A 21,553-nucleotide genomic window follows, 5' to 3' on the forward strand; every position below is an offset into this window, starting at 1 on the left:
CAAAGTAGTGTCTGAATAAAAGCTGGAGAACCAGTGAAACCTGAAAATCTTGATTTAGCGAGCATAACCTGAGTGCCTAACATTTCTGATAAACTAACCACGCAAGCCAACAGTGAAGCGCAGGAGCAGAGCCGGAGAAAACTCTTCTATAGGACATACAGATTGCAACGTTTCGTCTGACCAAGGAGAGAATGCAGAGGCACCACAGACCAGGTGATGCCTCTGCACGTTACCCCCTCCTTAACAAGCTGGCGAGCAACCCGAGTGTGAGAAATGGAGCTGCTGCTGTGCTCGTGTTGCCGGTTTCAGTGATGTGGGAGGTAGAATGGGACTTGGGGGCCGTGGCTGCAATAATGGGGAAATTACAGCTGCTGCTACATTACGACCTCTGTGCCGCAACATTACTTACTCAACCCATTTGCAGACGTTATATTTAACCCTCCGCCCACACCAGCACATGGAGGGCTGCTCAGCGGGATCCTGGGACAATGGGATTAGTACAGGTTTGTCCTCTGTCCTCAGAGCAATACTCTCGTGGAGAGCCGGGGACAGGATTACATCAGTACACTGACATGCTGGCTAATTACAAACAACAGTCCCCCTAGTGATGGATGGGGTTGGAACACAGGGAACAAGGGAGCCTCTATCTCTCTGCCCAAACTCCTCCGTTAATACTGGCGTTTTAACTCCATCACGAGGGCAGGTTTCCACTGCACTCCGATTGGCTGATGAGTGTTCCACACATGTGACCATAAGACACAAATAAAAATGTCCTTTACCGTCCATAGTGCTGCAAAGTCACAAACACCAGCCTCACGAAAGTAATCACATAAAACAATTACTGTACTATTTGACACAATCTCATTAGGACAGAGCTAGAAACAGAGTTTTAAAGAAAGTCCTATTAGCAGTGAAAACATAAATCATGTAAGATCACAGCCGGTGACAAATTAGGCAGTAAAAGTAAGTTTTGGCAATAGCTACCTCATTCTGAAACATGTAGGCAGTGTCAGAAGGCAACAGGAGGGAGGGACTTTACCTGAAGGGTCCATCGCGGAGGCACCTGGCAACTGTAGAACACTTTCAGACGCTCAGCCACTGGGGAGCTCTTCTCTTCAAAGTGGTCCACCAGTGTCTGAAATGGAAGCAGGGCTTAGCTGTGGCTCAACTGTTACACAAAGGTGAACAACGAGGTCTCAAAGGCACCTTAACCACCTTACCCCACAGGGAGTAATTCCATCAGAACTCTATATTGCAAAGCAGTTTCTAAGATCTGCAGTCTGAGCACAATTTTCAGTGAATAACTTTTTACTGGATGAAGCAATGCCGTCTTTCGACTCCATTCTGAATTGGGAGTCTGCGATGTATAAAAGCCTTGAAACAGCTCATCATCCCCCACACCCTAGCCCCCGGTTTGTAATCGAGCAGCTCTTCAGATCAGAATGCCAGAGTGTGAAAAGATGGAGCCTCCAACAATAAGATTTGGGGGGGGGGGGGATTATGTAGGATCAAGTGTTTAATTAACACTATGTGACAAGGGTGATGTGCGCAGGTGTGATTGGATGTTGTTGTCAGGAAGCAAGGAGAATATTGGACTAAAGCCTGACAGAAGTTCTTCAGCTGATGAGATCCAGGAAAGTAAGCCAGGGCTCCTGTCAAAATCAGAGCACTCTGCCCCCACATCCTGCAGAGAGCGCTTCTCCTGGAATGAGGGGGGCCTTCTCAGTCCAAGGCCTAACTTTGCAAAGGAGTAAAATGTGGGTTTTATGTTGCGTTCCTGCCATCAAGGCTGGCCACTATGCAAGCGTGCCTTGGAAGACCGTCTGAGCTGTCGGGAGGAAGGACGAGTTCTCCACAAAAGAACAGATGAGTTCCAGCAGTGCCAAGCCTTTTAACACATTTCTTCATGGCACCAGAGCAGCGCCCGTAGCACTGTTGGTTACCAGCTGTCCCTTTCTGATGATGCTGTAGGGTGGATGGCCTCAGCACCCATGAAATCTGAAACTCCTGCCAATGAGCGAAGCGTAACTCAGAAGCCCGGTTTCCAGCTCCGGCTACGAGTGTGTGAAGAGCAGCCAGGTATGCTGCTGGAGCTGAAGGAGAAGATAAGGGTGAAGGTAAAGCCATGCTTAGAAGGCAACATATTTAGACTGCAGAATTATGCACAAAACATGGTGCCACTGTGCAAAATCTACTGTCCACCAATAAAAACAAAAACTGCCAAATAACTGTGTAAATGAGGTAAAGGTCTCTGTTAATGTAGTGCTATCTTCCCTTTGCTCAAAAAATAACCAAAGCATTGTTGCGTGGTAATCTGTCAGCCTTCAAAGGTCTACCTACCACATGCCATCCAACAGATGCCTTCATGCACTGGTGATGTGTTGACAGCTTACAGAGAGAGGTGCTTACCCTTGAAGAGGTACTCTGATTGCCTAACAATATGCTGCATTTCAGACGTGTGACAGCCTTGCCAAGATATGCTTCTTTAGGCTCTTTTGTTATTCTGAAATAAACAAACAATCGTGTTCATCTCTTTGTTTTCTTTTTCTAGTTTCTGTCCAAAAATGGCTAATATTACCCAAAACCTGTTTTATGCAGGCAGTCATCACTACACAGAGCAACCACATCTAAAATCTGATATGAATTCTTGTTGCATAAAGGGGTGATGTCACCACAGTTCTGTAGCATGGAGCTGGAAGGGTTTCAGTCACGAAACCCATGGAAAAACTTCATGTCTGTGCTCACAGTCCTCCTGCTTCAGCAACCCTATCAGTTGTCCTCCACCTTGAAATCTTAACAAGGTGAGGATTTAAAGCACAACTATCCTCTTTAGCAAGGGCTCTTAGCCCCTGGTACTCCCACACTACATGTCCATCTACAAAATAGACAGTCAAAGACACCTCTCTTGGTAGTATCTCACAAGTTTGAGGAAGTACATTTTGCATGGGGGAGGACAAGGTGAACAGAAACCATTATCTCAGGCCAGACCCTGGTCCACTGGAGCCCAGGGAAATCCTACATTACTTATCACCCATGTTTGATGAGAGACACTACATTGCCTCCAAGTCAGCTACTTCATCCAAGGTGGGGGGGATGGGTGCCGGAACCCGACTGTCTGGAAATTAAATTTCCGGTTGAGTTGCTGCAATCAGTTTCTTTAACAACCAGCGCAGTTTATTAGCAAGAGACTGTGGGTAACTAATTTCGCGCTGCCACAGCCAGTGGATACCTTCAAACACTTAAGGTACATGTGCATCTTCTAAATTCCCACACAGGTTACCCATGTACACCATATCCAAGTCCCTCACGGGGGGAATTTATTGAGCCTAGGGATTATTAGAAGTGTTTGCTACTTAACAACAGAAAGAATTTACTCAGTATCGCACTCTTTTGAAACACAGGGCACTTAAGGGTGAAGACCACCAAAAATTCTGTTTAGGCACACTAAGCAGCAGACAAACTGCAGTAACATTAAAAAGCAAGCAAAAAAAAAAAAAGCACCTCATTAAAATGTGCATTTCATCTGTAAATAAATGGTATCAAAACAAGACAACTGGTAGTGTAGTGGTTAGAGCTGATGCCTTTGGATCCAAAGGTCACAGGTTCCAGTCTCCCCTCCAGCTATAGTATAGTACCCAACATACTTACCCTAAATTTCTCCAGTAAAGTTACTCAGCTGTATAAATGGGTAAGTATCATTGTAAGCTGCTTTGGAGAAAAGCATCAGCTAAATAAATATAAGCAACTTGAAGCATTCTGGGTACTTTCATCTTTACAAGTGATGTGTTCAAGTTAATACGCACATCAGAGAGAAAGTGCTCATCTCCACAAAATGCTTATTATAACTCAGCTAGGCAAGCAGCTGTCAAATTGTCACAGCCTGATTCTTTGGTTGTCATTAAAACATATCCCTTGGTTTTCAGGCACCAATGTCCAAAAGAAACAATGGGTTAACACCACCAGTTCCCTGTTGCTCTTCCAAATTTTAGATGACTATTATTAAACATATTCAACAAGGGCTCAGATCAGAACAGCTCTGGTCAAAGCGCTGAGCAGTAATTACTTGAATGAGTGCAGTAAGGTGTAATTAAGGTGGCTTTAAATAAAATCCTGTACCTTTCAAAAAAAAAAAAAAAAAAATCATAAGGCAAAGTGCTACAAGATGCATAAAGTGAAGTCTGCATTCCTTCTAATCTTGGGTCAGCCAAAACTGCTTCAAAATGTTTATGCAGTGGATTAATAGTACCTGAAATTTTGCCTTCAGTGAATTCTAATGACATTGAGAAACTAGCCAAGAATAGTTTACTACAACGAGGCCAGGACATGGCTGAATCTTTGCCACAAGAGATATTGCTTTTCCAAAAGTTCTGACAAATAACGTTTGTTAAGTTCAAGCAGAAACTGGAGTTTTGTTTGCCTAGAACATCCAATGAAACTCTGCAGTGGTTCCAGCAAAAGTGAGCTACCACATAGCAGAAAGTGCCCCTTGGAATAGGTCATTAGATGTTCTGACATGAACATCTTGTACAGTTAATGTCTATTGATGGGATAAAGCTCAGTGATTCACCCATGCAGACTTATAGTCCTTCTGCCTGAAAGTGACTCCAGTGATGCGTATTGTTCCAGCTGCAGAAATGTAACTCTTATAAATCAGACCAGATAAGGTCAATGCATTGGAAAATGAATGCAATGTAACTGCCTATTTAATGACTGCAGATAGTTCTAGATGATAAATATGTCACATGTTTCTGGGAATTGTTGCTACAGTAAAAAGTGGAAAACCCAACAAATGGTGGCGGGTAGGAAACTACTTTAGAGGATTCAGGAAGAGACAACTTGTCGCCTCATCAAAAACAGTCAGTCAGTGGTCACCTTTCAACTATGACAAATGTTAGTTATAACAATTTAAAAATGATCATTCCAGTAAAAAACTCTTTTTGAATGAGGAAATACCATTCATACACTAAAAATGGGTGCACTTTGTACAATTAGATATTCACAACAGATGTGCAGTGACTGGAACTTTATATAACCAAGATGCACTACAGACCTAAACAGAAGACAACAGGAAATACATCTCACAAAAACCTAGAAAAAATACCTCATAAAAATTGACATATTTGAAATATGCACTGCCCATACCTGAATGAGAAAGGAACATAAATGGCTACATCAAGAGTATACAGTAAAGTGAAGTAAAATACATCAACTGGTTATGTGAGAACCATTAATCAACAGTAACAGCTCAGTCAGAATTACACTCTGTGACCTTTATGAATACAAATACCTAATTATAGCTTACCAAGGGGGGGGGGGGGCACAACATGTACTTCTTTGTCAGCCAATATCCACTATGTTAGAGCATTTATAACTTGTCTTGAAATGTTTTCATTAAATTACCTTCTAAAATATTCCCCTGGTGTAGTGGCTTTGAAAAACAACAATGGAGAAAGCCAGACTGCCAGCTCACCTGTTTCCCCAACTTTTAAATTGACGGCCCTCTGATGTTCAAAACCGCAGCGAGAACGCCTACTCAGTTTGAGGGGCGTTATCGATCTACTCACAAATTCAATTTAATGCAGAACAAATCTGCTTTGTCCACAACGCATTCTGGGTTTTAATGAAAGCGCAAAGTAACTTGTCGAAGCAAACAGAGCTCCTCAACTACTGCTGTGCCTAATTTGCCATGGGAGGGTGTGTATTTGTGTTTCTTTCCCCCCTTCCCAAGCCCCTTACTGTATGTGACATCTCTACCGACTGCTGGCAATGTACATTAGTCAGCAAGAATATCCGCCTCCAATGTCAACCGAAAAAATTCTGGAATTAATGATTCGCTAGGTGTAATGTTTCCTTTCATGAGAAATAACACCCTTAACCTCAAATATGAAGACAAAAGTGGGTGTGGGGTGGAGCTGCACAAAAAAAGTGTGCAATCACTCGGGTGTCTTTGTGGGCGGACAGTTACCCCATGACACCTCAATTAAAGAACCCAGCGCTGTCAGGAGACAGCAAACAAGAGAAAGGGCTCCAGCTGCCAGGCAAATGTCCCCTTCTACTATTCCTAACGTCCTGGCGGCACAGCCTGGAGGCAGCCTCACAAGCACATTAACAGCAAACCAGGTATTGGGAACAGGGCTTGCAGGTACAAGAAAAAGCTGCTACGAGATGTTAGTCTGAAATGACTATAGCAAGACATCCATCCCTACATCAGCTGTCTGTCACTCACGAAGAGGTTGGCAAGTTGCTTCAAAACCACTCCACTGTGATCTGGAAGGTAGTGACAATTAAAGCACACGTATCTAGAGAAGATGCACCCCCATTGTGTACACAGGTGTACTTCCGCTTCCATTTCCATTCACTGCAGAGTCCTCCTCAACTGCGGGGAATTTATATTGTCCAGTTTAAAATTCAGTACTACAATGTGAAGAAGTTACCATAAATGTGTCCCTCTAATCAGAACTGGCATCAACACTTGGCTGGTGAGGAACTCCTGGAGGGGGACAGGAGAATATACATGCAATCCACATCCACTGCATGTGGAAGAGATATGTGGTCTAAAAGGAGACAGCATGGATCCTCTGCTGCACAAAAGAAGGTGAGAAAAAAGGCAACACTAATTGCCCTCCAGCTGGGAGCTCACTGTATCAACTCAGCATTTATTGTAGCTGGCTGACAACAAACACGACAGCTGTGCAGATGGAAGGGTACCCAGAGTAAAGGACCAGAAATGGAAAGCACAGAACAGAAATGCTAGCTAATATTTACATTTGTGGAAGCAAGATAAGTCAGGACTGTTGGGAGACATGACCAGAACTGGTGGAAAAGGACGTGAGCCTGACAAGTGAGCATCACATCAGCCCTTGCAGAGAATGACTGTCACTTCTCATCATCACATCTTGACTCGAGCACGGAAGAAAATGTTATTTTACCATTCTGCTCATAATCCGTGACCAAGAGTGTCAACTGTCAAATGGGTGCATAGGGAGAAAGGAGGAGTCAGCATGGCTTATTCTAATCCTGTGGACTATGTGGAGGAACCTCCGGGTCACAGCTACTTATTCCCTGCAATCTGGGGCTTGATCGAGATGGTAAACAGAGACAAATATGTCCTTCTGAGTGAGTGTAAACCAGACAGGTCCTAAGGAGGCCCACAGCAGCATCCTCATGAAGGTTGTTTGTGGGACAGAATGGAGACTGGCTCATTCCTGTTCCTGCTGTGGCATAAAAGAGCCCAGCCCCATGACAGATTTCCTTGCCATTTTATTTTATCCCCTGCTTTCAGCAGCCATGGAGATAAGTAGAAATACATCACACGGGAGACAGAAATTAAACAAAACAAGGCAAGTTTTTTTTCCCCCCCCCCCTCCTTTTTTACTCTTTTTTCCTATCGGTTGTCAGAATACTTCTGCGGTATAGCAGTGCCTCCTGGTTCTGAACTCTGAAGAGCTGACTGATAGGGAGTCCAAGGGGACTGGGAGCAGGAGGTGATGGTGATGGCTGAAGCCGTGGGATGAGTGGATGTCAGTTCTTCCTTCAGCACAGACAGAATGGTTGCTGCTCTCTCTGAACCAGTCTTTTGGGTTCCCCAAGGGCTCCTTCATCTACCCCAGTTGAGCCCTCTTATATTGGACTGTGATTGACCGCTGCTCTCTGGCAGATGCTTTTGTGGAAATCTCCAAAATTGAAACCAGACTTGCTGTGTGCCATTTTTTGCTGTAAGTCTGACAGCTTCACAAAGCCCGTCCAGGTCTAACATCTCCAGTCTTCAACACTGTTGCACTGCCCCCACCCCAATATTGGCCTCACCTGTCATCACTATGACAACTCAATGAACACCTGGAGAAATGTGCTATGGTGACAGAAAACATGCAGACAAAATGATGTCACGCCTGAGCTGGGAATCTACCCAAAGGTATAAATTACTCCCAGGTATGTGAGATGGAGCAAGGAGAGTGAGTTAGCAGAAAGCAGGAAGGTGTGAGGAACGTGGATAAGGGAGTGAGACGGAACAATGGAAAATGACAGCAGTCAGTGGAGCTTCCAATGAACTGAGATTACTGTACCTGCGTCTGCTTCATGGCCCTCTCCACCCGCCGAGCACTGCCACGCTCCAGTTTGGTCCGCATGCTCAGGGCAGTCACCTCCACAGCCCAGAACTTGGGCTGAGACAGCAGGCACTAGGGACAGAGGGTCTGTCAGAATCCTGCTTCACCATTTCAAACAAATGCAGAAACAAACAAGTAGATATTGTATAAAAACAAAACATGCACTGCAGGCTTTCCAACAGTCACAGATGGGAGTCAATGTACCTTCAATCAACAGTCATTCCTCAAGCTCTTACTGCCCACTGTTTGCCACCCAACCAACAATATTGGTTCCTGTTGCTCAGTTATGAACTGACACAATGCCAGCAGTCACAACTGAAAGGAAACTGTTGGTGAAAGCAAAATGCTGAAAGAGCTGTTCTCTGTAGTCAAGCTGATTTACCTCTGCACCAAAAGCCCAATATGCAGCAGTGTTAAAATATAGAGCCTTATAAAAGTTACCAAAAAAAAAAAAACAAAAAAAAATTGTTCATCCATCAGCTATCGTATATCTCAGGAATGAGTTTTCTTATAACCTGCCAAAATAGAAGAGAGTCATTGTTTACAGTCTTACTTTGGGATATCAACTCAACAACGTGAATATTTGGATTCTGGATTCACTTGGTGGGTAAATTAGTCTGTTAAGCTGAGAAAACAAGATTTTTTTCTTGTTTCCTCTAAGTAATTACTGTAGCCTGTTGCAGATGGCTCCAGTACTTGGTGAGGCTGTGTTGGGAGGATCAGTTTACTGACATTTTGCTTTGGCTCAAATATGGAGATTGTAAAAATGTCGGAGGGGGGAAAAAAAGAAAATCTATGCAGAAAGACTACACCAAAAAAAAGACTGTTGAATAAAATAAATGTCAGAAGTTATATGAGGTCAAACATTTTAAAAAGAAGATTATGTGGATTAAACAGAAAAATGCTACACTTAATCAACGATCTCAAAACAAAAACAGAACACGTATACCATTAATGCACTTGTTACAAAATAAAACTCTAAACTGACGATGTCACCAACATTGATTCTATACAAAGATATCCCCCTATGACTGACTTTTGGTGGCCTGAGGAGCAGGTATTCATAACCTAAAGGAGGGCGCCACAAAAGCCTTTTGCACAGAAACTCCATGTGGGAGAGTGAGAGATGTTGGCTGCACTTCCTGTCAGCAGCAGGAACATGTTACTTACAGAGGCCTGCAGAACCTCCTTGTGAAAAGAATAGCACATCTCGCAGGGCTGATGTCACACCTGTTCACACCCCGCCAGTGATGGAGACAGAGAAAGACACTGGGCCTTTCACTCAACACACTCAGATCAACTCTGCCAATGAGCCCATGAGGAACCCCAAAGTAGTCATTAGGCCAATCCAAAGTCTTCAAGCCAGTGGAGTTTAGCTCACACGTGAACTATGGTTTATGTAGTTTTTGGAATTTCATGACAATTCCCTTCCATATAAATCAGGAGTTAGACCATAATGCTTTTAAAAAACTAAGCAACATGAAAAGCTGAACTTGAAAAACAAAAATAATTCTCACTTAAAAAGCCAGAAACACTTTGGAAAACACTGCAATGAGTCTTCTGGTGCATTGGGGCATTTGTAATGGCTAAGGAGCTAGACTTTAAGACATTCTCATTTTCCTGGAGAGTCTGGAAGACTGCAAATTGTTTAAAGTCCAAATGCACTAAAAATAAATCTTCTGAGCCATATAAGAGCTGATGTAATGTGCACAGAAGGCAGAACCACCCAGTGGCTTGAAACAGGATGACTTCTTGAGTGAGGCTGCTATGTAGGCTCACTGTACAAAAGGTGGGCCACTCTTGACACAACAGTGAAGAAGGAAGATCAGCATTAAGGGGGGGCATATTATGTATAAACATAGTAGGCTCCTTCAACCCCACAGACTGGACCACCAGATGCTGGTTCGCCCGAGTAATGGTGCCATTTCTAGGTTCAAAACATGGAAACCATGGATCACAGCCACGGACTGTCACAGCCACACCATTATAAAATAAGAAAAGCTAAAGCGGACCCGTATCTCTCCTTCCTCCACCCACCAGGGTTTTAAAGAGGGCAAAACGATGACTTCACTTGTTGGCATCAATTTATCATCTGAGACGGCTTAACAAACGGATTTCCCACTCAGCACACAATAACTTAATCTGAAGGAATTCCCTCACACCGACCCACAGCTTCCTTTGGGTTTTTGAGGCATTTATATTTAGGAGAGCTTTCCAAGGCCCACACCCAGACAAGCTGAGCAGCAGCTGAGGTCATAAATGGGAGATGTTTTAGACCAACAGTAATCCAGTCCACTCCTCAGATGACAGAGCCGGTGAACATCTGAATCCATGGTGGTCTATAATTTTGGCAAAGAACCAACCACAATCTCCTGGAACCCTCCTAGCCAAGAGCATAGCTGTGATTGGCTGCCATGTGCAGAAACACTGCATAGATGGTAGCAGGTGTGACCTCTGTCAGACCCCAGAAAGCAGACAAAACTTTTTAGATGTAGATCCAGGCAACTTATGAATGTGTAGTGGAAAAATGTAGTAATATGAAACTTATGCGAGGGTTCAACCGGAGAGACTGAACTTCGTTATTCAGCCAATCATGTGATAGCCCTTTTCAGAGAAACACAAGGTTTCTATAGCAACTTTAACATCAGTCCACAGACACTCTTGGTCTCTTCCTCTAAGCTCCATCAACACGTTCCATTTGCAATAAAACCCCTGTCTGACCATCTTGATTTAAATCAGACAAATTAAGAGCTAACTGACACCTGTGCACTAATACTAGCCCGAGGTGACACGTCACCTTTCACCAGAATCCATACACGTAAGCAAAACCCATGATTTAGAGGAAGATAAAAACAGCCAAATGCACAGGTGCCGGGTGAGATATACTTCACAAAGCTAGGAAAATAAACCAAACATGAGCGTGAATAAAGCCAGAGGGGCTTGCACTGGGGGAGGGGGAAAAAAGTAATTTCAGGTTAGTTTTACTCTTGTGCCTCTATGTCAAGTGGATGGATTGTTATCACAAAGAAACTTCCTCTCCGCCCTCCCCAAGACAAATAGGAGACACCCGACACCCCACCACCTACTGTGAAGGCGGTGACTCTTTGGAGAGACAAGAACCAGCTCTCTGTACCGAGACGTAGCTCTCTGGCTAGGATTAGGGAGGTAAAGAGGGTCTCTGCATTTAAGTCAACTGGTCTGGTTGTCATGTTTGCACAGATAAAATGCTTGGACCCGTCACTATAATAGCTCCTATTGCAGTTGCTGGTGAATCCATACTTCGGCTACTATGATAATTCTGTGGGAGCATGGCTCGAATGATCACTTGGACAAGATGCTGTCTAAACAGAGGTATACGACAAGTTTCACGTTCACGAGAAAAGCTTGTTGATGATGCATGCTAGGAGACAATACCTAGCATGGCTACTGTGGCCTCTAATTTGTACTATTCTGTATTATAGTGGACAGCTCTAGCCAGTAGGCTATCCCTAACCTTCTACAATTCACAAGGTCAAAAGGGCACAACTACCAAGCGTGCACTAATATTACCCCCAGGCACACATACAGTTAGACAAAGCCACTGCTTTTTACCCCATTCTCACTGCGCTTTATCAGAGTGTGTGATGTTAGCTCAGGCAAAGTAAGAATAAGATTTTGTTTCATTGCACTGTCAAAGATGATTTTTTTCATCCCTGACAGAAGGCCTTCCCGTCATAACAGATGCTTGTATTGTTTTACAAAGATATTTATTAAACATGAGAATTAGGCCTCCGAGGCAAAGCTTGTCTTCCAATTTTGGTTCCACAGATGGCAAATGACAGTTACACACTGTAATAGCTGGACTGAGATTGACTGGTCAACCTGGGTATGTATTATAATTTTTTTTATTCAACCAAGCAGCTGTTCTCCAACCTGCAGCCCTTCACATGTGTATACCTGCACTGATACTACACGTCTAGCAAATGTGAACGGCAATACGCCAAATCTGCCCAATTCCACCTCTGTCCTTGGTGTCTCTCCCAGACTCCACATCTGTCAATGGGATGACAACCACCAGACGTGGGATGAGAATGAAGGACATGGTCAGCAACAATGTCCAAGGTGAAGAAAGTCATCTCAGATAGTGGTGACTATGCCTGAACACACATCTGTAAATGTGATACCTATAAGACACCGGAAAACTGTTGAATACCTTACTTCTTAGAAAGAAAAGAGCATTTAAGTCAAAATAACATCTTAAGAGGAACCAGAATACAGTAAAAGAATGCTAAAAAGAGAACATTTTGAACAGTAAATATATTCATTGAGTTTTTTTTAGATGTGACTACCTGAACAGAAACATTGTTTAAAACAAACAGTTTTAAATCCAAACTGTCCAATACTACTTTAAATGTGGTGTCTTTAGCAACCTCTGTCGTTTTGTCTCAGCTCAGCGAATGCCTTAACTGAGGGACTAACAGCCCAAGAGACAATATTATATCAATATGATGACAAACAGAAGTACAAATGCATGCAAAAATTGTGCTGTGTACTAAAAAAAAAAAAAAAAAAAAAAGTCAGAATTCAACAAAAGATTTGATCTAGGGAAGCTACCTTCACACAAGAATGCATCTAAATGGACTATTCATTTGTGAAGTTAAGAGCTAAAGGGAAAGGAGAACTGCTTTCAGCAATTCAGGTTCCTCTTAACTAAAATATAAGAAAATCACAACATTCTTCAGAACCTACTGGGACATGCAGTAGCTCAGCACACACCCCATGTCCTGAACTGATGAGTCTCCTTAGGGAGGGTTTGTTCAGAAGGAATGGTGCCATTTAACCCTTGTGGAGGTTCACCATTAACAAATTTCTGGACAGAGATGGAGGGGTTCTGAAGGATGGTGGATGGTTGATTTGAGAGTTGAAAGTTTTAGGCAATTGTGTTTCTTCTGGTTTTACTGACACAATAGGCTTTCTTTCTTCAGCCGTTGAATCATTGTTTGTATGTCTTAATTAGAAACAATATAGCATACTCTATAATTTAAAGCTTTGCCTCTGCAGTCATCATTCCTGGAACCTGACCTGGAGTGTGACAACCACAAAAATAGGACAGTTTAAATGGGATTTTCAGGAAAAGACTAAATTAATATTTTCTTCTCAAAAGAGCCAGAAACAAAAATATATATTACCAAATCTATTAATAATGGAACAGGATGAAAATCAGTTACAAATATGCATAATCTGAGTTAGTCACAAAAAATGAAAGCTCCCCAAACTGCTGACTCAACTAGATGCCCATAACATCTTGTTCCACTCCAGAAATATAAGCATAAAAAGCATTTCTCATTTGCATCTGGTGAAAAGTAGAACTACTTGAAAGCAGAATTCTTGACAGAATTCATTTTACCAGGTGCAGATTATGCAATCTGTTAAAAGTAAGTACATTCAGGGGAAACATTTCAAGAGAAAGCAACAAAGTCTTTTCCTTTCCTTCTCATTCTGCATTCAGGCAGCAAACTCATGCACTGTAGTGAACCACCATGTGCAGGGGTGTATGTGAAGATAATACCACCGAGCCTTGAAGTGCAAACCTAGAATTGGAGAGACTGGACCCTTCAGCAGCCCCTCCTGTGCTCAGAGACAGAGAGGAACCTCCACCTGTCACTAGGCAATTACACCTGCAGACAGGCCAACCTCTTTGTGAAGCATGGCACACAGGACACAACGAACTAGAGTAAAGGGAGCAGTCCTGATTCGTGGCCCTCATCCTGTCCTTTATTACCTTCATTAAAGCAGTTTGGGTGAAGCGTCTGGCTGGACCCGGTCCCAGCAGCTTGGCAGAGACCCGACTGCACAGAGGGGACACAGTGAACACCTCAACCCAAACAACACCCTTATCTCTCTCTCTTTCTGTAATGTCACAGTCAATTACACTGATGTGAGAGCAGAAAGGAGAATAAAGGATCATTTTTATAGGCACCACTGGATTATGTTACTCTCATATTTAAAACCCAGTTTTATAAGGCTTAATTGAAAGGCAACTCTCAGCACGTACCTAACAGGTGTTCTCAGAAAAGATGAAAACATGCAGTAGTGCCTCGTGACAGGTCACTCCAACAAGCTCCGCAGCCTAGGACACTTATGAGCAAACAGAATCCCGTTTTCTACCACTCATCTCTAATCAATCAGAGACCACAGGCATTGTCCAATTCTCACTCGATAAGTGTGTCAGAATGTCGACATGACTGACAGCGAGGAAGAAAATCTGTTTTTTTACTGCTTTGCATAAGAGATGTGCGACACTGATGTGACTGACAGTGAAAAGTCTGCACTTTTTTTTTTCCCCAGGTTCCACTCGAGAGACATGATGTTTTGGCGACATTAACGGACCCCACCAATGAAAGCTGCATGCAGAGCCAGAGTAGCAAACCGCCTGGACCTCAGTGGAGACACTCCTGCCAAGACAAAACTAACCACCAATCATCGAAACAGCCAATAAGTCATGATCCCCACTACCTGACCAAACAGATGTTAATTAAATAGTGAGAAGCGACACCAAATCTCCTGCTTTAGTGGTCTGAAAAACACACGCTGGGGGGTAGCACACAGCAATCGGGCCCATCTCAGCACTGAACTCGGCTAATTATCGTCGAAATTGTTACCTGCTGAAGGAAACATGAAAAGGTGCAGACTGCTCACCGAGTTACAGAGAGTAATCACCATGGCCCTGCACAACCTGCAGTCAATGCGACATTACACACTGATTCAGTCACATTTGGTCAACAGAGACATCGAAACTTTCACTCCTTCATTAGAAACTAACTTTCTGCAATTTTATGGTGGAGATTTCTGTCTGCACTCTAAGATTACTGCCTGAGATTTGAATAAAAGTGTCTGCTAAACAAATACAAAAGCGAATGTATGTAAAGTTATAGATCATTATGAACTTTCCCAACCAAAGCATTGATATCTTGAACAAGTATACTGGTTCTACAGCTTCAGACAGCACTTAAACTATATCTTTGACACTGGCACATGAAACCGTTCATAACTGTACTGGTGCACTTCCAAATAGCTATCTTTCTATAGTCTCAAGAGTTTGGAGTGAATTAAGGAAGTATAAAAATGGAATCAAACATTAGCTCATATTACTGAAACCTTCATCAACATTTTGCTATTTGCTCAGACCACACACTCCACAACAGAGGAGTTATTTATTGTGTTGGATTTCCCATTATTCATGACTGCGAGCATACTGAAAGAACTTTTCTAGGAAACCTTTGCTACACAGGCCAAATGACATAATAATGCATAACTGAAAACTTCACAAGATGACCTTTCAGTTTTCCTTCAAAATCCTCCAGGACCTCATGACGCAAGATGTACTGAGCTTCTAGGACTGAAAGCAGTTCCAAGAAGTGGATTTTCTTGTAACCAGTCACATACGCACTTCCTGAGAGACAGTTCTGCAATAAGAAGCACTGTAAATTCAGAGTGTATATTTAAGAGTGGGGGTGACCATGGCACAGTGGATAGTGTTGGTGCTTCAAAGCTTCTGGGCTGTGTTTTCAGGTGTGGGATTGAATCCGGCTCAGTCTGTGTAGGATGTGCGCGCCCAGTTTTCCCTTCCACGTTGCTAAAACCTGCGGAAGAAGCCAATAGAAAACCATTTCTGTAGCCTCTCTAAGTCCTTCAAAGTCACGTCAGTGGTCAACCAAGAGTTGACTTCAACTTGATAGTACATTCCTTGTCACATGTTTAACATTCCAAAAGCTACACTTAACTGTATTGACAATTAAAATATAAACGTGTAAGGCCACACTGACTTGGTAAGATGTACCTGGTATAACCAAACAACAGAACGGTAGAGTGATGGTCCATTTTTATCTCAGCCACAGGCTTTTGCAAATTCAGAACATCATATGCCACCCTTTAAACAATTTCTGCTAGTCTTAATATCATTTATGAATATTTATATATTTCTGTTCCTAACATCATAACTTTCATTTTCAGGCCAACCATGTAGCAAAATGAACCTCAGGAGAGGCCATCGTTGGCTAAACACAACAAGGGCAAGTGAGGCTACCACTGATCCTGCCCGTCTCCGATGTACATTATCCTAGTGGAATGTTAAGAGGTGATGACAGCCACTATGAGCCTTGCACTTTTGGTTCTGCACTCAACAGGTCTGCAGAGGGGAGGTAAGCACCTAGCAGTGATGTTGGGGGTTTAGGGGTGGGTAAGATAAACCAGCAGAGCACAGTCCCTCAGGCCAGGGTTCCCTGCTAGACAATGCATGAACCAGATGTCTCTGCTGATTCTATTACCATCCCCAGCGAGACCTAAAACTCTAGTCCAATAGCACCGAGACCAGCCTTAGTATGGATGCCATTTCAAAAGTGCCTATACGTGTGGAAGGTGTGGTTGGGGATGCTCAAGGGAACTGGCTGTTTGATTATCCAATTAAAAGTAGAAAAACAAATTAAAACAGCAATGCTGCTGTTCTTTTCCAGTTCTGATGAATGGTTGTAAAATGACACGATACGGCCGTAACAGGCGATACAATTGTTTTTCACTGAGGACAGCAAAATTTCTCTACACTGGGATTCATCCATGCATAACTACAGCCTTCACCATTAATCTGGAGAAAGGGAGGGCACCAGTTTGCACCCTGCTTCCCTACAACACAGACAATGAGAGAATTTGCTTTCCTTGGTTTTGATGCACCAAAGATTTTCAGCAGCTGTAAAAGGGCTTCTAGCAAGAATGTAATACACTGTGAGATCCCGAGCCTTGAGATCAATATCAGGCTGACATGTGAGGGGTTAAAAAATTAAATAATTGCAATAGAACCAGTATGTGGAACGAGACCAACATTTGTGGTACATTGTCTAAACACCTTGTGGAAGACACTAGATCTCTGAAGCCCTTCTGAACCTTCTGCACACATATATTACACTGAATATAAGCATGGCAGAAAGGTAATTCTACAGCACAGCTCAATTATTAGAGAGGTCTCTATTCAAAAAGATCAACATATTATAATTTGTTAAAGCGACTAAGGTAACTAATGAAATGAATAATCCTTTCAGCAAGTGTCAGTTTTTTCCCCCCACAATGTTAAATACTTTGGAGTATATCTGGACATGAGAATGTAGCATGCAAATACAATCCCCTGCCTGATTCCTCATAATATACTGAAGACTTAATCTCCTAATAAAATCGCATCTTGAGAAGTATTTAAAAACTCAAAAATAAATAAGTAAAACATGAAAGCAAACTCTGGTTAAGACATCAGCCTCTGGTGGAATCCTAAGATTTATGGCAATATGGTCACATAAACACTCCAGCAATAAATTAGCTGTCGTGGCTGTTTTGCTTTCCTTTGAGAAGGAACTGCACCCCACCATCAGCAGGGCCCAAGCCTAACTCTCCAAGAACTGCTCCACTGAGATCACTGCAGGCGCAAACTCCAACTGAGACCAGTTATCTCCAGCTTCTCTATCCCCTGTCTCCAGTCAGAGTGCTACACTCCACAAACACCTCTCATATCATACTGCAAATGCTAATCAAATGCGCTGAGAAGCCATCTTAGCCAGTTTTGGTTAATAGCACACTTCACTCATTTACATTCTGATATTTAATGGAAAAACTCACGGCAAGTACATTAAGGGTACTTATAATAGGCCGTATTTCAATATCAATGTTCAGGAGACCGTGTGTTCATAGTGGAAGAGGAGGGCTGTTGTGAGCAAACATCCAGAGACCTGGAGATGTCTGTGTCAATGAGGATTTTGCCTTAAACCTTCTGGAGCCAATGCCTGATGACCAAGAAATACCCGTATTTGAAAAGCTAACCTTAGAGCTTTGTGGTCATCAAATTAGCTGGTCTTTTTGCAGCAAAGAATTTAAAAACATCCCTGCCAGGCAGCGACCTGGTAAGAATTTCAGTTCACCTGATCCCAGAAAATAAACCTCCCTCTTTTTTTTTTTTTTTTTTTTTTTTAAAAATTCTCTATTTTATGGAAAACTGCCACATTGTTAATTTGCCCTTGATGGTTTGACGACACGACACAACACGGGTCTGGCAGATTTTCCAGGTGACACAGAGAAATTGTCCAGAACAAATATGAACTAAATCCGACACAAATCCTCAGAGTTTCCTCCGTGTGAATGTAGGAGAGAGGAAAGGAGAAACCTCCCGCTACACCAGGAAAACAGCTGGATGGTTTTAATCAGAGTGGCAACACTAGAACAGCAGTAACCAGAGCTGCAAAGGGGTTGATGTACAGCCCTGATTACTCCATAAGAGAAGGGAAAGTAAGTGTTCTTTTACAGACAGTAACAGATGAATGCGTAAAATGTGGTGTCCAAAAAAAGTTAACTCAAATGTGGGGACAGCCCCTCTAAAGATGATCCATCTTTTTTCTCATTAAAAAAAGAATAACTCGAGCACCATCAATCTCCTGAGTTATTGTGCTGAACTGACAATTCAGCAGGATCGAATGATTCGGCTAGAGTTCACCCTTAATTAGTCTTATTAAAGGAATGTTAATTTTATTCGCTGGTAATGAACTGTCAGATCCATATGAACGAGCGAGCAAGGTCTTCATGCACACTGCCAGGAAAGAAAAAAGCAAAAGGTAATTCAGCCAGGGAGTTCCCCCTACGGAGCCCACTTCTGATGACGAAGCCTGACCGAACAGTACTTTGAAGACACAGAGAAAAAAAACCAGCAGAAAATGTCAATGGTCATGTTCCATTTAGAGAACAAGAGGAGGCGTTTGAAGAGTGAAACGAATACACACTGAGTGATTTGTGAAACGAGGCAGCTCCAGGGTGAGGAGAGACTAAGGGGCCGTTTCGAACACCCCGGAGAAGGCCCGGCGATCGAGGGCTTGGCCAGATGCTTGACAACCATCTAACCAGCCTGCAGATTCCTGGATCCACATGTAGGCTGGAAAGATGCCTGCTCATGCAGCCAGCATGTGGTCGCCTCTGCACAGCTCACCCACCATTGCTCTAAAGCATGTCATTCTGTCCCAATGGAGACCAACAAAACTTCACTCATTGTCTCATAATCAAAAGTGACACTGCAACATCACAGTGTGTCCATATAAAGCTTTTCTAAGAACTGAGGTAAACTGAGTAGCATGGCTTGGTGACGGGGTGGGAGGGGTTGCAGTAGAACACATTTCCTTAGTTAACTAAACATTTATTTCCTTGTGTTATTACACTGGAATTGGACTGAATTTAACTACAGTCTCCTGAAAATGCCTTTCTACTGAAAGGGAACAAATCTGTGGCTGTGTAACAGTGGAGACCATTGCACAGCTCTGAACTGTTGGAAACACTGCATGATTTGCTACGGTCTACCATGAAATTGTTCTTGATCCAAACAGGCACTTTGTCTAAATGTATGAGCAATCCTCCATGTTCAGAACACCATTTCTGTAGTGAGTGTATGCACATGAACACACACATGGACGCAAAGAGACGCTGGCGGTTTCACATCCATGGTGATAATGTAACACATACACAGGAATGAAATAATTACAAAAATCAGACCTGATTGTAATTATTACACAATGCAAAGCCATCATAGGATATTCCCTGTAAAACAGCCAGGAGGTCTTCCTACAGAGTAAAATACCCTCCCACCTAAAGAAACTGCAGAAATTAGGATGAGCCATTTCCTGGCTTTCCAGTGTTGCCGGCACTTGGTTAAACATATTTCTCTGTGCCACTTCCTCTCTGGGGATGCTTGTAAAGCGGGCAGGGACATCCTGTGGAAAAAAATAAAGGAAAGATCTGCACCTGGCTGGGGGCGGGGGGTGAGCTCTCCAGCGCTGTCGCAGGGGACCATTTCCTGGAGGCTCCAATCTTATTGGAACTAATAGGCACTCAAACTGAAACCATGCAGCGCCTGTGACTCCAAACAGTCTAAAATATACACAATTACTTGCTGTTCTGATTTAAATGGATTGCCCCATTTATTAATTTTTTGTTTTCAATAAAATGCTGAGCTAAACAGCATGTGTAAATTAAATTTAAAAAGAATCTGTGTGCTGTGCATATCCAGTAGTCATTTATTTGCATAAAAGCTAGGTTTATGCTACTGCACATTCTTACATTTCAAAACAGGAATTTATAATGAATAACATACATAAACAGATAATGAGAAGAGCTGGAAAAAAAATTGAATTAACGTGATCCAAGCGGCTGAAACGCTTGTTTTACTGGGGGCGTTGGGAGCGCTGGAAAAAATGAAAACCTGGAGTCTCCAGGAATGTGCTTTGTGAGCCACCGAGGCACGTGTGTAGAATTCTCAATCTGAAGCATCGGAGCTGCATCAGGCAATTTTAAGCTACTTGTTTCAGAAAAGGGGAGAAAAGCAAAAACACAAAGGTTTGCTAAAATGCTGAGGAGGTAAAATGGGCACCCTGAAATTCAGGCAGTCACAATGCAAGATAGTGTTTTAAAGCAAAAATTATTCTAAAATTTAAAAAATTAATTTCGCATAAAAGAGGAAGCATCTATAACTGCCCAATGATATGAGAACAATTACGTGTGCAGTGAAGATATAGTCAGTGTTGTTTCAGCATTGTCTGAAGCTGTTTACATCAAACTAAGACTATGGAAAGTAAAAACACCAGCATCTGGATTATACTACAGCCTTTAAAGGGGAAGCGAGAATCCCTCTATGGAACAAATGGGACACATCAATCAAGACTGAGCGGTAAGAGGAAGTGGCAAGGACATGTGTTCAGGTGCGTCTTCCTCAGAGTGAACACCAATCCACCAAATATACGCCCATCCGGCCCACGCCTGCTGACACTAGGAGGTCATGAGCTCACACCAGCTACCATGAAACTGCAAAGTCTCAGAAATAGGAACAGTACCCAGGCCTGCAACCTCTCCTCTGCTCACTCGCCCACTTGCAGCCTCCAGATTGTCCTGTTCCCACCCAAGTTTGGACCTGTCACATCGAGTACACCATACACTTACATAATGGAACACTGCAAACCCCATTTACCAGGAAGCACTGCTGAGTGCAATCCAATTATGTGGGCCCAAATCGATCCCTTACATATCTAAACAATCTGCCAAGAGAAATGCCGTCATTGTCAGCCATTTAAAAAATAATTACAAATACTCTGATGCAACTCAATGAGAGTTTGTACTTAATTACTTAGGACAGCGGTTTTTTAAAAATCAGAAAGACTAAATTATTGAGAGGGTAACTAATTTATGTGAAGCTCTTACATAACTTACCACCAGTCTGTGGATTTTAGACACCATCCTTCTGCACCAAGAGACACCCTGGTCAACTTGAACAAAGGCTCTGACTACCGGTTTCCTTCTGTTCTCTGTCTACTAATGCAAACATAAAGCTAAACAACAGCCCTCGAACCAACACAACCACACTGAAAATGAGTTAGGAAAAAAAAAAACTAAATTGGGAATTT

The 21,553-nt window shown here is 42.7% G+C and overlaps 1 protein-coding gene across 2 annotated transcripts in view; it reads right to left on the reverse strand.

The window, feature by feature from the left end:
• The window catches only part of ttc27 (tetratricopeptide repeat domain 27), a 70,738-nt gene that overhangs the window by 17,647 nt on the left and 31,538 nt on the right, over positions 1–21,553 (reverse strand). For both annotated transcript variants that reach the window (XM_018765994.1, XM_018765996.1), the window contains 2 exons: positions 8,064–8,177; positions 1,040–1,135 (listed from right to left, as the gene is read on the reverse strand). In XM_018765994.1, coding sequence (XP_018621510.1) covers positions 1,040–1,135; positions 8,064–8,177 — 210 coding nt within the window. The remainder of the gene's footprint in view (positions 1–1,039; positions 1,136–8,063; positions 8,178–21,553) is intronic.

This window comes from Scleropages formosus, chromosome 8, assembly GCF_900964775.1.
Source record: "Scleropages formosus chromosome 8, fSclFor1.1, whole genome shotgun sequence".
Lineage (NCBI taxonomy): Eukaryota > Metazoa > Chordata > Actinopteri > Osteoglossiformes > Osteoglossidae > Scleropages > Scleropages formosus.